This window comes from Balaenoptera acutorostrata, chromosome 12 (assembly GCF_949987535.1).
Source record: "Balaenoptera acutorostrata chromosome 12, mBalAcu1.1, whole genome shotgun sequence".
NCBI classification, from domain to species: Eukaryota; Metazoa; Chordata; class Mammalia; order Artiodactyla; family Balaenopteridae; genus Balaenoptera; species Balaenoptera acutorostrata.
The window spans coordinates 10,607,079-10,621,811 of NC_080075.1; the positions used below are offsets into that span (position 1 = coordinate 10,607,079).

General features: G+C 43.1%; 1 protein-coding gene across 1 annotated transcript; it reads right to left on the reverse strand.

Annotated features, from left to right (window-relative positions):
- Nucleotides 1-426: 426 nt before the first annotated feature.
- ZNF892 (zinc finger protein 892) lies at nt 427-14,470 on the reverse strand. Its single transcript, XM_057558789.1, has 5 exons — nt 14,162-14,470; nt 13,266-13,354; nt 10,268-10,370; nt 9,674-9,760; nt 427-7,691 (listed from the first exon to the last, which is right to left on the reverse strand). The coding sequence occupies exons 1-5, from the start codon at nt 14,178-14,180 to the stop codon at nt 6,424-6,426; spliced, it is 1,566 nt and encodes a 521-aa protein (XP_057414772.1). The 5' UTR covers nt 14,181-14,470; the 3' UTR covers nt 427-6,423.
- Nucleotides 14,471-14,733: the final 263 nt, after the last annotated feature.

Below are 14,733 nucleotides of genomic sequence, written 5' to 3' on the forward strand. Positions count from 1 at the left end.
GAAAAAGAGACCATAACTACAGATAAAACAGGGATTTTAAATAAAATAAAAATATTTGAACAACTTAATGGCAAAAAAGATAAACTTTTAGAAAAGCCTAACTTAAAAAAATTCAAGAAGAGATAGAAAAACTGAATATCCCCTAAAACCAGTCAAAACACACACTATACAACAATAATCCCAGTTTAACAGGTGAATGTAACTAAACATTCAAGGAGCACAAACTCTTCCAAGGGTAGGGAAAATCATTAAGTTGCGTAAATCCCAGGAATGCAAGTGTTCTTTAACATTAGAAAATTTATCAATGTAATTTACCACATTAACAGATTAGAGAAAACCATACAATCATCTCAAAAGATGCAGATTTTACTACTGTTCATTAAAAAAAAAAACTTTTTTTTTAAATAAAAGATTAAAAGACACATGTTATATTCATCATTTTATTGGGCTACACCATCATAAAGCTTACATGATGGACAGGTCATATAAACAGCTATACCAATACCTAATAGTCATACAGCACTTGATAGCTTACAAATCACTCTGCACCCATTATCTACCTAATCTAGCCACTCTCAAGGAGGTATGACATTTTAAAATATATATAAATGAGGAAACAGATTTAAAAGGATGACGTGATTTGTCCCAAATCCCAATTATTTTCCTTCTTTATTTTGTTGGTTCTCTGTGATATCCACACATAGATAATACATAATAGGAAAAAAACACAAAATTCTGAATCTAATTCTCCAGTGGTTCTCACATGTTCTTGGAACAAAGATACAAATAAAAATGTTTAACCTCATAGTTTATATTCTTAGTCATATCTATCCTTCCTTCTTGAATTTGTAAACTATAATTAAATGCTGGTATTTCCTCAACTTAAAAACTATAGTTCCCTCAAAGCTAGATGACACTTGCAGCCTGATAGTTTCTACCTTCCAACCAGGCAATGTATCTTTGGGGAACAAGTGAGCATTCCTCTTGGTCCTTACTTGGTTACAAATGCCCGGTGTAAGCTACAAACCTTTGATGCAACTTGACCTGCCATTTCAGTGTCAGATGGAGGATGTCATGGGAAAGATGGAGTGGTGATTTCCCCTATTTCTCTAAGTATAGCTAAAACCCCTGGACGTTCTATAGAAAACAACATAAGATTCTGAAAGGTGGAGAGAATACAGACAGGCTGGGGACCTCTGGACCCGAAGAACAACACAGAGCTCCTTGGCTTTTCTTTTTGCTTCATTTGTCCCAGACTGGGTTCTGAAGAAGCAGGCAATCCAGAAACACCAACAAGCACAGACCAAAAAAAAAAAAAAAAAAAAAAGCCCAAGAAAAGTCTGCTCTTTCTAGCCAAAGGACTAGGAAAAGAGCAGCTTAGCAAGACAGAAAACTTTTAGACAAGAACCACCCTACTCCGGCCAGAGACCATGGAAAAACACTGTGGTCTTATCCACAAACAACAAAGGCCAAGTGGGGAGCCTACACATCCACCCTCACAGGCTGTAATGAGGCTCCTCAATGCCCCATCCCCACCCTGAGTGGTGTCAGAGAAGGTCAAGTGGGGGACAGGATTGTCAAAGCCAACCCCTCCCCCATCCCACCCCAGCAGTGTCACCGGGGACCCTCTGGGGAGACTAGGCTTCCAACCCTACCCAGGGACAAGACGTCTCTCCCCTTCCTTACTGGTGTGGTGCCAGTGGAGGCCACGTGGGGAGCTGGCACTCCTCCCCACCCCCAGCCCAGCAGTACTGAGGATCCCTGTCCCACGTGTCAACAGAGGCCAATGATGGGCCGGGACTTCCAACACCAACGTATACTCATAAGGCAGTGTCCCCCCAACCCTTTCCACCAGAGCAGTGTCAGAGGAAGGCTGCTCAGACAGAAGCTCCAAACAGAGTCAGAGCCTCATAATACTCAAAATGTCCAGATTTCAATGGAAAATCACTCATCACACAAGAACCAGGAAAATCTCAACCTGAGTGAGATGATCCACAGATGCCAACACTGACATGGCACAGATGTGCGAATTACCTGACAAGGATTTTAAAACAGTCATTATAACAATGCCTCGGTGAGCAATTACAAACACACTTGACACAAATTTAAAAAATAGAAGTCTTAGCAGAGAAATAGAATAGAGAATCAAATGCAAGTGAAAAATACAATAACTGACGTAAAACCCAATAATGGGCTCAAATAGTAGAATGGAAGGGACAGAGGAACCAGTGAACTTGAAGACAGAACAATAGAAAATAACCAATCTGAACAACAAAGAGAAAATTGCTATGGACTGAACTGTGTCCCCCAAATTTATATGTTGAAGCCCTAACCCCCAATATGACTGTATTTAGAGATGGGGTTTTTAGAAGGTAATTAGGTTAAGTGAGGTTATAAGTATGGGGTCTTAATGTGATAAGACTGGTAGACTTCTAAGAAAAGGGAGAAAGAATTCTCTCTCTCCACACCCATGCACTGAGGGAAGGCCATAAGAACACAGCAGGAAGGTGGCCACCTGCAAGCCAGGAAGAGAGCTCCTACCAGAAACCAAATCAGCTGGCCCCTTGAAACCAAATCATCTTGGCCTTCCCAGCTCCAGAGCTGTGAGAATTAAATCTCTGTTGTTTGAGCCACCCAGCCTATGGTACAGGCACACCTCAGAGATATTGTGGGTTCAGTTCCAGAAAGCCACAATAAAGTGAGTATCGCAACAGTGAGTCACATACTGTTTTTGGTTTCCCAGTACATATAAAAGTTATCTTTATACTGTAGTCTATCGAGTGTGCAATGGTATTATGTCTAAAAAACAAGTATGTACCTTGATTTAAAAATACTTTATTGCTAAAAGTTGCTAACTTTCAGCGAGTCATACTAGTAACATCAAAGACCACTGTTCACAGATCACCATAACACATATAATAATAATGAAAAAGTTTGGAATATTGAGAGAATTACCAAAATATGACACAGAGACACGAACTGAGCAAATGCTGCTGGAAAAATGGCGCCAATAGAGTTGCTCAACAGTGGGTTGCCACAAACCTTAAATTTGTAAAACAAAAAACAAAAAACAATCCCACAATACCTGCAAAGCGCAATAAAATGAAACACAATAAAACGAGGTCTGCCTGTATTTTGTTTTGGAACCTAGACAGATTAAGATAGGTTTTGGTACCTAGAAGAGGGATGCTGCTCTAACAAATACCTAAGAATGTGGAAGTAGCTTTGGAACTGGGTTACGGATAGAGGCTGGAAGAGTTTTGAGGTGCCTCCTAGAAATATGGGTATTAAAGGCCATTCTGGTGAGGTCTCAGACCTCAGAAATGAGGAACACATCGTTGGAAACGGGAAGAAAGGCAATCCTTGTTGTAAAGTGGCAAAGAACTTCACTGCACTGTGTTCCAGTGTTCTGTGGAATGTAGAACGTGTGAGCAATGAAACTGGATGTTCAACAGAGGAGATTTCCAAGCAAAGTATTGAAGGCATAGCTTGGGTCCTCCTTACTGATTAGAGCAAAATTCGAGAGGAGAGGGACTTCCCTCATGGCACAGTGGTTAAGAATCCGCCTGCCAGTGCAGGGGACACTGGTTTGAGCCCTGGTCCAGAAAGATCCCACATGCTGCAGAGCAACTAAGCCTGTGTGCCACAACTACTGAGCCCGTGCGCCACAACTACTGAAGCCCACGCGTCTAGAGCCCACGTTCAGCAACAAGAGAAGCCACCGCAATGAGTAGCCTGTGCACCTCAACGAAGAATAGCCCCCACTCGCCACAACTAGAGAAAGCCTGTGCACAGCAACAAAGACCCAACCCAGCCAAGAAAAAAAAAATTCGAGAGGAGAGAGAGGAATGAAAAAGGAATTGTTAACCCAAAAGGAACTAGAACTTAGAGGTTTGGTAAATTCTATCCATGTTGCAAAACACGAGAAAACTTGTTCTGAAGAGAACACTAAGGGCGAGGCTGAGCAACCATTTGATAAAGAGATCATGGGTGTGACTCATAGATTTAATCAGCCATCTCAGCAGAAGCCAGGGACAGAAATGGGACTATACCAGCAGAAACACAGCCAGCTGGGATTAAAGGGGATAGAAAAACCAGACAAATGAAGGAAGGCTGTTGGACTTCTTAGATCCTATAGGGCCAGACAATAGAGCTTATTCAGCTGCAAACGTGCGCTGTGCTTCAAGAAAGGGAAGAATGATTCTGAAGTCGACTCAGAGATCTTGAGGCTGCCTCCTCAGCTTCAAAGGGTGGGGACATCACCTTGGTTTCAACAGGCCAGACAGCCTCCAGCCACAGTTTGGAGGAAGGGCTGCCCAGCAGAGCTTGGCAGCAGGATGGCTGCACTAGCAGGTCTGGAAGGTGGGACACAAAGCTAGAGAGGTTTATCTTCACCTGAAGATCTCATGGAGTTTGCTTTGCTAGGTTTTGGGCTTGCTTGGGATCCATCACCCCTTCCTTCTTTCCTACTTCTCCCTTTTGGAGTGAGAACATCTACCATATGCTGTCCCATAATCGAATTTTGGAAGCACATCACCTATCTGGTGTCACAGGTTCACAGCTGGACATGAATTTTGCCTCAGGATGAATGATACTTCAAGTCTCACCCATATCTCATTTATGTGATATTTAGATGAGACTTTGAACTTGACTTTAGAGTTGATGCTGCAATAAGTTAAGACTTTGGAGGTTGTTGGGAGGGAGTGGATGTATTTTGCACGTGAGAACATGAATTTCGGGGCCAGGGACTGAAATGCTATGGACTGAATTGTATCCCACCAAAATTCATATGTTGAAGTGCTAACTTCCAATGAGACTGTATTTGGAGACAGGGTTTTTCAGAGTAAATTAAGGCTACATGAGGTCATAAGGCTGGATTCCTAAGCGGCTAGGACTGGTGGTTTTACAAGAGGAAGACAGCAAGCGCTTTCTTTCTTTCCATGCTCAGGCACCAAGAAAAGGCCGTGTAAGGACACAGCAAGAAGGCAGCCACCTGCAAGCCAGGAAGAGAGCCCTCATCAGAGACCAAGGCCGACACATTGATCTTGGACTTCCAGCCTCCAAAACTGTGAGAAATTAATCTCTGTTGTTTGAGTCACCCAGGCTATGGCACTTTGCTAGGGCAACCCATGCAGACTAAGATAAAAACGTACCAAAGAGTAAGTAAACAGAGTCTCAGGAACCTGTGAGACTAAAGATCTAACATTTGTTAGAAGGGTGGGGGTGGGGGCTGAAAATGTATTCAAAGAAATGGTGGCTGAGAATCCCCCAAATCTGGCAAAAGACACACACCTACAGCCTCAAGAAGCACAGAAAGCAGGATAAACTGAAAGAAATGCACACTAAGACATCACAGTCAAACTTGTAACCACTAAAAACACAGTACTCAAAATGTTTGCAAAAATAATCTTCAAAGTTTCAGTGAAAAAAACCAAATATGTCACCTGCCTCTATTCAAGAGTAAAATGATGAAAGGTAAGGATTTCTAGTGTTTTCAAGTTGTTTACAACCTAATATGCAGCGTCAGTTCAGGTCTACAGCTAAATTAAACGATGGCATGAAAAAGCCTAGGGTACAAACTACATACAACTGAGGCAAATTTTTATAAATATGCACATTCTCAGGTAACTCAGCTTAAAACAGGTTGAAAGCATCAGAGGTCCCTTCTGTAGTCTCCCTTTCTAGGTTGTCAGTCTTGACCCTTGGAGTTAATGTGATTCTTAGTAGGTAACTTCTCAATGAACATGGTCTAAAAGACCAAAAGTGCAGAAGTGGACTTGCCAGGCCAACATTCCTTGCCTTCAAGGTGGAAACTTTGTGACCAACTAACAAGCCTGACTGATATTTTTCCTGGTTCTTGGTACTCATTTGAGTAGTTATCTCAATCAACATTTCCTGAGTTCATCCCCCAGCTCTTTTTGTCTATTCTTATTATCCACCTCCTAAGTGCTCTGGTATTTAAGACCACAGACAACGTCCCTTCCACCACCACTCTCAACCCTGTACAGGTTCACTGTGAATTGCCAACCTCTTATTTCCACCCTTGCAACTTGCCTAAAAGGACCATTTATCCCTTCAAAACTTCATCTCCTTAGCATTATGAGACCACCTACCCCAGCCAAGATGGCCTCTTTCCATCATGGCACACCTTATTTCTCTGGCAAGGATTTGGTAGCTTACACACACATTAAGGTGTTGGAAATAATTTTCCCCTCTCTCCAGGGAAATACACAACGTCCTCTGTTACTTTAAAAAATGTAAAACCCTTCTTTCACACTCTAAATAAGCTATGTCCCATATCAACAATGACTTCTCAATTAAATCTTTTTTTGTAACACAGTCTTAAATTCCTTTGTAGCCCTCACAGCATGTATAGTAATTGTTCAATAAATGTGTTCTGAATATACTACATGTACATGACCTTTATCCAGTATGAATTCTCTTTTGCTGGCCAAAGGCTGAATGCTCACTAAAGGCTTTTCCATATTCCTTGGTTTTCCCTCCAGAATGAGTTTTCTGATGTTGAGAAAGGGATGAACTCTGGCTGAAAGCTTTTCCACATTCCTTACACTTATAAGGTTTTTCTCCAGTGTGAGTTTTCTGATGCTTTGTAAGAGATGAGCTCTGGCTGAAAGCTTTTCCACAATCCTTACACTTGTAAGGTTTCTCTCCAGTGTGTGTTCTCTGATGACGAATAAGGGCTGAGCGGTCACTGAAGGCTTTGGCACAATCATTGCATTTGTAGGGTTTCTCCCCAGTGTGAGTTCTCTGGTGTTGAGTCAGGGCTGAACAGTAGCCAAAGGCTTTCCCACATTCATTACACTCATAAGGCCTCTCCCCAGTATGAGTTCTCTGGTGCTGAATAAGGCCTGAACGATCACTAAAAGCTTTCCTGCATTCATTACACTTATAGGGTTTTTCTCCAGTGTGAATGACCTGATGCTGGGTAAGGAATGTGCTTTGGCTGAAGGCCTTCCCACATTCATTACACTCATAAGGTTTCTCTCCAGTATGAATTCGCTGATGTTGAGTGAGGTATGAACTCTGATTAAAGGCCTTCCCACATGCATTGCATTCATAGGGTTTCTCCCCAGTATGGATTATATGATGCCGAATAAGGGCTGAGCGGTGACTGAAGGCTTTCCCACATTCGTGACATTTGTAAGGTTTCTCTCCCGTATGAATTCTCTGGTGTAGAGTAAGGTGTATGCTCTGACTAAAGGATTTACCACATTCATTACATTCGTAGGGTTTTTCTCCTGTGTGAATTCTCTGATGTAAGACAAAAGCTGAGTAGTAACTAAAGGCCTTTTCACACTCATTACACTTCCAAGGCTTCTTTTCTGCACAAATTTTCTCATGTTTCATTAGATCTGAATTTTGTTTCAAGTTCTTTTTAAGTGAATCACAAGTGTGTCGTTGCTCTCCTTGCTGCTGAACAAGTAATGTCCTCCGACTAAAATTTCTTCCAAATCCATCACACTGGTAACTTCTCTCCCCAGAAGGTTTCTTCTGAGGGACAACCTCTTGTATTAAATGTTTCTCATGGTTTTCCTGCTGACTCTCTAAAGAATCCTCACATTCACTGGAACTTTCCTTTGGAAATCTCTCTATTAACACCCCGGTGTTAACAGGGGCTGATTCTTCTTCAGAAATGTCCTGCTCTGGAGTTAGCTCCTTGCATTCCGGTCCTGTATCCCAGTTTCAAAGAAACAAAAATACAATGTATCATTTCCTACACTGAGAGAAAAATAATTGCTGTGGTAGGAAAATAACAAAACAAACAAAAAATGCTTACAGGGGACAGAGGAACTTGTAAGTTCTCAAAAATGGTCCTGCAACCTTGAGAGAGCATGAGAAAAGAAAGATGACTGGGCAAAGCAGTGCTCAACATTCCTGTATCCAGCAAGGGAGGAAATGAGAAAGAATAACAGAACAAGACTAAACAGAGGTGATGGGGGAAATAGCAGATAAGAAACAGGGTCTGGTGGAGACTGGACTGGGATCTGAAAATGATGGTCTCCCATGCATTGCCCACTGTCACCACCTCACCAGAGCATCATGCCCTGAGAATGTCCATCATTAGCTGATCTTACCACCAATCTTTTCTTGTTCCAATATGTCCCAATCACTGCTAGCAGACTCCTTTTAAAAGCCTACCTCTTACACAAAAATCTCTGTTGGTTCCACTGTCTCAAGGTAAGACACAAATCCTAGAAGCTAGCATTCAAGGTAGTCCAGATCTACAAATTCAATTAGTAATTAAAAAGCAACTGATCATCTCTGATCGTGCCACACCGAACAAATTGGAAACAGCAAAACAGAACCAACCTTTACAAAAAAATAAGTAGTGTGTGGGGAGGGGAAGGTCAAATTCCCACATGCTCAGATTGGTCCCCAACCTGTCAGGACACCTGCCCCCCAAATACCAGGCTTCTTAGGAAGAGTTTGGGGAAAAACACTGCACTGCTAGAAATGTTTAAATATTCTAGGCTTAAATGGTCATTAATATCCATTCCAACCATGACTCTACATGAAATAAATCAATACAATGTAACATTCTCAATGATGTATCATAATCAAGGAAGTGGCTAGGATTTTAAGGATAAATAGGTAGAAACAGCTTAAAGGCAAATGGACTTTTAGCTAAGGAGAGTGGAAGAATTGAAGCCCCAAACATTTGCAGAAAACACATGGTTAGCGGAGGATAGTCAGAGACTTGCCTGTCTCGTGTTAAGGGTTCAAGTTGAATAGAGAAGATAAAATGACTAGGCAGGTAGGTCTTGAAGGCAGGTAGAGGAATACAGAACTGGCAGAGTAAACAACTCACTGTGGGAAATCTGGCAGTATTATGCTGCCTAATTAGACAAGGATAAGAAAGTATAACTAAAAGCTAAAGAAAGTATAATTAGCTGGTAGTCTACTGCAGTATCCAGTTTGACAGAAGTGATAGGCTCAAATCCATGACATCTTTCAAAAGAAAAGTTAGCAGGACTTAATCATTAGCTATCACTTGCTTAGCATATAGCCAGGTACTGTTCTAAGCATTCCCTTGGATTATTTCATTTGATCCTCACAACAACCCTATGAGTTAAGTGCTATCATAACCCGCATTTTACAGTTGGGGAGTTTGAGTCACAGAAAGAATAATTAATCTGTTAAAGCTCACAGAGCTAGTAAGTAGTTCAGATTGGCTTTGAACCCAGGAAGAGTGGTTCCAAAGTCTGCATTCTTAACCACTATGCTATGCTACCTCCACTTAGAGAAGAAGGCAAGGGACGACTCAGAGATCAATTTATAGTCATTGTTCTGAGACAAAAAGTCACGTTATCCTGAAGAAATAAAATAACGTATATGAAAAAACCTGTTTAGAGCCTTGCACCCAAACAAATTATTAACAAACATTAAAATGTTGATTTCATTTCACCTTATTTGGGAAAAAGAATTGGTTTGAAAGGGTGGAAAGTACAGAGTTTCTAAAAAATAAAATTATGACTCTATAACAGATCAGCATCATCCACAGAGCTGGAGTATGGCCCAGGAGAAAGGCACTTCACTTCAACCTTTCCATGGGTCTAGCGAAATCTGGAAAGGCTCCTCCACAAGCATTGCAAAGATGCTTTTCCCACTGACCATCTGGGTTTTACGTTCACTGTTTCCAAAAATCACTCACCTGGACTAGTTGCTTTAGAGACTTCTCTCTCCAGCTCCTCCCCACACTCCAACCGAGAGATTACATCAGGCTTGGAAATTGGAAGCCCTGTTCGTGGGGAAAGAAAAAGGAGTCTGGTAAAGAGCTCAGTGTTAGCTCCTTGGTCGTTAGAAAAGACAGTCAATATAAGAGAGAGAAAGGTCAGTTCTGGATTTCTCCCTCAACAGCGCTCAGAAGAAGGTAGGAAGATTGATATGGGGTCTATTTGAGTTCAGAATAATTGAATCACTTGTTTTTACCTCTCCCTATTAAAAGAATAAGCACCCATCTCTTAAGAGGTGTTTTTATTAGAACGTTGTCTCAACATCCTTGGTCAGGGAGTAGGGAAGAAGGACGCTACCGCCTAGGCAATTACGATATAAAGGTGTCCACTTCTAACTCTAGAAGGTTTAAACTTATATCAGGAAACAAAAAGAAGAAATTGCCCGCATCAGACCTTACATAGGGATTAAGAATCTTTGAATCTAAGAACCTCAGAGCTCCTAGGAACTGAGGAAGCAAAGGTACCACACTGGGTAAATTCCCACACTGGGTGTGGGCCGGGGTGATGCTTACCCAGCAAGACCAGATTCCTATGCTTCTCAGGCACATCTCCTTGAGGAGCGTTCAGCTGCCCCCACTGGGTGACAGCTTCAGCCATATCCCTGATCATCGACTCCTGAAAAACCGAACACATCAAGTGCTCACCAAGGGACGTCCTTCCAGAAGCCTCTGGGAAGGACTCAAACAGACGGCATAAGAGGAGAAAGACAGGAAGGACAGGAAGGTTAGACAAAACGACCTCTACCGTCCCTTCCAATACTAAGATTCTCTGGTGTATTTGGAGTCACAGACTCGCTCCTTACCTCCACGCATCAGAATCGCATGTAACCTGCAAGTGCGAAGGAACACCTGCAGGGTAAAATCTGAAGGTACCAAGTTACCAGTTTATGTGGTGAAAAGTTAAATTATAGAACTACAGAAATCCTTACTATTTGGCAATAGTGGAGATATGGGAAAGTGGAGATATGGGATATCTCCCAATATGGGATATGGGAAAGTGGAGAAAATATAATTATGAATGAAGTATTTTCTTTATGGTATGATTTTAGAATACAAGAGATTCAAGAAATATGAATTTTTTTCTCTCTGGTTTTCCTTTGAGAATAAAATCAGTCCAATATATTTTCTAAAAATTAAGATGTTTGCTACACGTCACAGTATATAGATTTGTAAAACAGTATTTCAAGCCCAAATTATCAGAGTTCCGAAAGTGTTCTTGCCATTTCTCCCCAGTCAGTCTGACCACTCTCCCACCCGCCTCCACCATCTACTCGCTAACCCATCATACACTTCTCCTCCTGCATTCTCTGTGCTCCAGTTGCCGGCTGCCCTTTGGCTGCTTGAAATGTATGTCATACTCCCTCCCTTCTGCCCCTTGACACGCATTGCTTCCTGTTCTTGAATGTTCTCCCCTTGCCCCATCCTTTCAGCTATCTTAATCCTACTCACACTTCAGATCTCAGTTCAGGGGTTACCTCCTCAGGGAAGCCTTCCCTGACTCTCTGGGTGGTAGCACCATGTTCCTTCCCTCCTCTTGGGTTATGCACACATCAAGGGGACTTTGTGATTAACGTCTGTCTGTCCCATTAGACGCTAACCTCCAAGAGAGTAGAGGCCAGGTTTAATTTTGCTCAGTGAAGCAGCCCTAGTCTCTGGCACAGAGCAGGAACACTGTGAATATTTGTCAAAGAATTAAAAGAAGGTGAAACACTTGAACAAGAATTAAGTTTAAATGGGGTGTTCTATAAAAGTGTGCCTGGGAACAGAGGTAGGAGGGGAAGAGAAGTGTATCAAACATTGAAAACATTACAGAAGTGTTTACTTTACCTTACCTTAACCTAGATGACAGGCACAAAGTTTAGATCATCTACTAAAATGTAGGGAGAGTGAGCAGGGTGGGTAATGCTCCTTTGAATCTAGAGCTGAATCGGTTTACTGCTGATAAAACAAATGTCTAATAATTGTTCTAACTCTATTAAAAATTTTTTCTATACAACTTCAATGTAATGGAGTCACATTGAAACAGACCAGTCCCTGGGATGCTAGCAAATGAACCAGTCATGGCTTTCTTTGAAACACCACTTTTTCCATAGCCCCTGAATATATGTGTATATACATATATACATGTATATATGTATACACACACACGTATATATGTATACATATCCTCCAAAACCAACTGGTAAAATAATTCACATAATGACATAAAGTTAAGAGAACTACCTACTTTGAAAATCCCCTGCTCAAAATAATTTAAATCTTTTTCTAATACTTGAACTATGAAATCACTTCCCTTTTTATTTAAGTTATGGTCCCTTAAGGCCACATGCCTCAGGATTGCTCAACACAAGCCATGCAATTTGTACAGTCTCTTTCCTTTACAAACAATGCAGCAGTAACAGACTACCTAGCAGTTCCTTTCAGACTTTAGTTCTGAGAAAACCTCAGCAATCATACTCGTTTAAGGAGCTGCTGCTCAGTGTGAGTATGTGGGGGGCTTGAGGGCACAGGCAGACCAATCACGCACTGTCCAGCAGATGCTACTGACTCTCTCTCCTCTTCCCTCTGAAAGAGATCTACCAATTCACATCAGAATCAGTACTGGTGTTTCTTCCTAGCGTTTTGCATGGATTGTCAGCACCTGGATGCTGTGAGGCAGGTCTGAGGTTGACAGGCAGTCCCAATGCCTTTACCACGGGGTCTGCCATTCTGCCAGTATCCTAGGCCAGATCCTACAGAAGCATCTTGACTAATCTTCTCTCTCCAATCATTCACAGCATGTTTCGTCTTGCTGGGCCTCTAAAAACTTTCATGGGGCCTCACCTGCCTTTGGAATAAGATCCTGTGTGGATTTTTCCTGTGGTCTGGCTACAACACGCCTACATTTCCCTCATCACACTCCAGCTCACTCCACAGTGACACACCTTCTCCCTGAAGACCTCTGACTCTCTCATCACTTGGAGACTTTTTGCCAAAGCTGTTCTCCCTCTTGGAATATTCCTATATTTTATTTTCCAACTACCTACTCTCTCCTGTCTTCCAAAATGCAGCTTTTATCCCAGCATTTTACCCCCAAATACTCTAGAGGATGGAAAACCTCTTCTAAGGTCTTTTATGACTTGTCTATACTAGTAATTTCTCTATTAAAAAAAAATATATATATATATATTTCTTCTTGCTGTTTAACTATTTTACTTATCTATATATTATTTCCTCAGTAAACTTCACAAGGCAGAGGCAACTGGCTTTTATTCCTTTGCATCTCGCCAGGAGGCCAATTACAGCACTGAAGAGCTTGTAAGTGTGCATCTAGCACTAAGCGGATAGAGAAGTGATGCCAGGAGGGAAAGTTCTGTCCATGTGAGGAGCATTTACTATCAGGTTCACCGCTCATCACTTTATTAGGATGAAGCCAGTGGTCTAGGAACCACGGCAGAGCAAGTCCATAACAATGCTAGAAACCATATTCATGTTCTGAGAACAGAAAAAAAAAGGAGAAGTTTAAACCCACCTGGGATGCAGGGGTCAGCAGCACAGTGGTCAGGCCATTTTCTTTTGGGTTTCCAGCATGGGGAAGGTCTGAATTCTCAGAAAGTGACCCTACAAGTTGAAATAGGAGCCACAGTGATTACTCTTGCTTGCAGTACACTCACAGAAACTGCCACACACAACTACTTGTCACCTAAGAAGAGTCAACACAGGGAACCAAGGGACAATCCCACAACATCTCTTATACAAGACAGTCATGACCATGGCTGCCTCAGGTTCCTCCTATGCGCCTCTGCCCTTAAACTCCAGTAGAACTCTACTACAAGATCCTGGACACTTAAATACATATTTCCATTTCTCATCTGCTGAGTGTAGTCAAAATAATCTCAAAGGCTCGGTGTGTCAATCCGTGCCTCAATGAGTCACTCCTGTTCTATTCCAGGCTCACAGGATGAAAGACTAGTTAAATTCTTTTTGAACATTGGCTTTTCAGATACAAAACTGGCTTTCTCAGAAAAGCAATGGGCCTGTGGGGAAAAAAATCCAAGTACTCTAAACAAATCCTGTGACTTCTCGAATCCTCACTTTCCCCATCTGCCAAATGGGTCAAATATGATAGTCTCCTTCCTCCATAACCGCCTTATGAGGTTCCTGTGAGAACAAAAGAAAGTCATTATCAAAAGCCAAATTGTCAGATCTGGTGATTTGGGGGGGCAAAGGAGGTATGCATCATCCTAAAGACCAGCAGGGCAATGTAGGTAGCGGGCTCCCCTTAAACCCCAACGTGAGACCAACTGGTAGGAATGGGCTCTCTCCCAGAGAAGACGTGATGCTCGTCCTTCCAGAGCTTGCCCCAGCCAGAGGGCAGCCTTTCTCCTTTTTTCTCTCCAGCAGGCGGCATCCCTCTGAAATTCTCACCTCTGCCCTTAGGCTCCATGGCGACTTCCTCCCCGCCGGCGCAAGTGACGACCGTGGGAGAATGGCGCGACGAACGCACTAGGGGCCGGGGGTCCACAGCTCTAGTCCACCCCGAGGCCCGGGAACACGCGCGCGCGACCCTATAGCTGGGCAGCCCGGTGTCCTCCACCCGGGGGCCCTCCACCGCCCTCCTTCCGGCCACTCAGACTCAGAAGGACACGCGCTCAGCCCTCCTGGAGCCCAGGCTCGACCTCGCGAACAACACTGTGGAGGCCCGGCCAGCGACAAAGGCATCTAGGAGCCGGCCGGGCCGAGTCGCGCCGGCCCGAACTCGCTAATGAACTACAGCTCCCAGAATCCTCCGCAGGGCGCGGCGCGCGTCACCGGAGGACGCTTCCCAGAGGACCCCACGGGGCCGCCTCTGCCGCCGGCCCTGCGTCTCTGCGGTGGCGCGCGGCCGTGCTGGGTCTTTAGGAGTGCTCGGCCCCTCGGAGAGCTCTTTCCTGGACGCTCCAGGGGCCGCCCCTTCCTCAGTGTGTACTCTGGCCTTCGACCCCGGAGGACGTGTTCGG

Bases quoted from the DNA above. Each gene is read 5' to 3' on its own strand.
- ZNF892 (XM_057558789.1), bottom strand. The intron at 9,761-10,267 runs GTAAGCATCACC...CCCCACGAACAG, and splicing joins TAGGAATCTGGTCTTGCTGG to GGCTTCCAATTTCCAAGCCT. The intron at 7,692-9,673 runs GTGAGTGATTTT...ACTGGGATACAG, and splicing joins CTCTAAAGCAACTAGTCCAG to GACCGGAATGCAAGGAGCTA.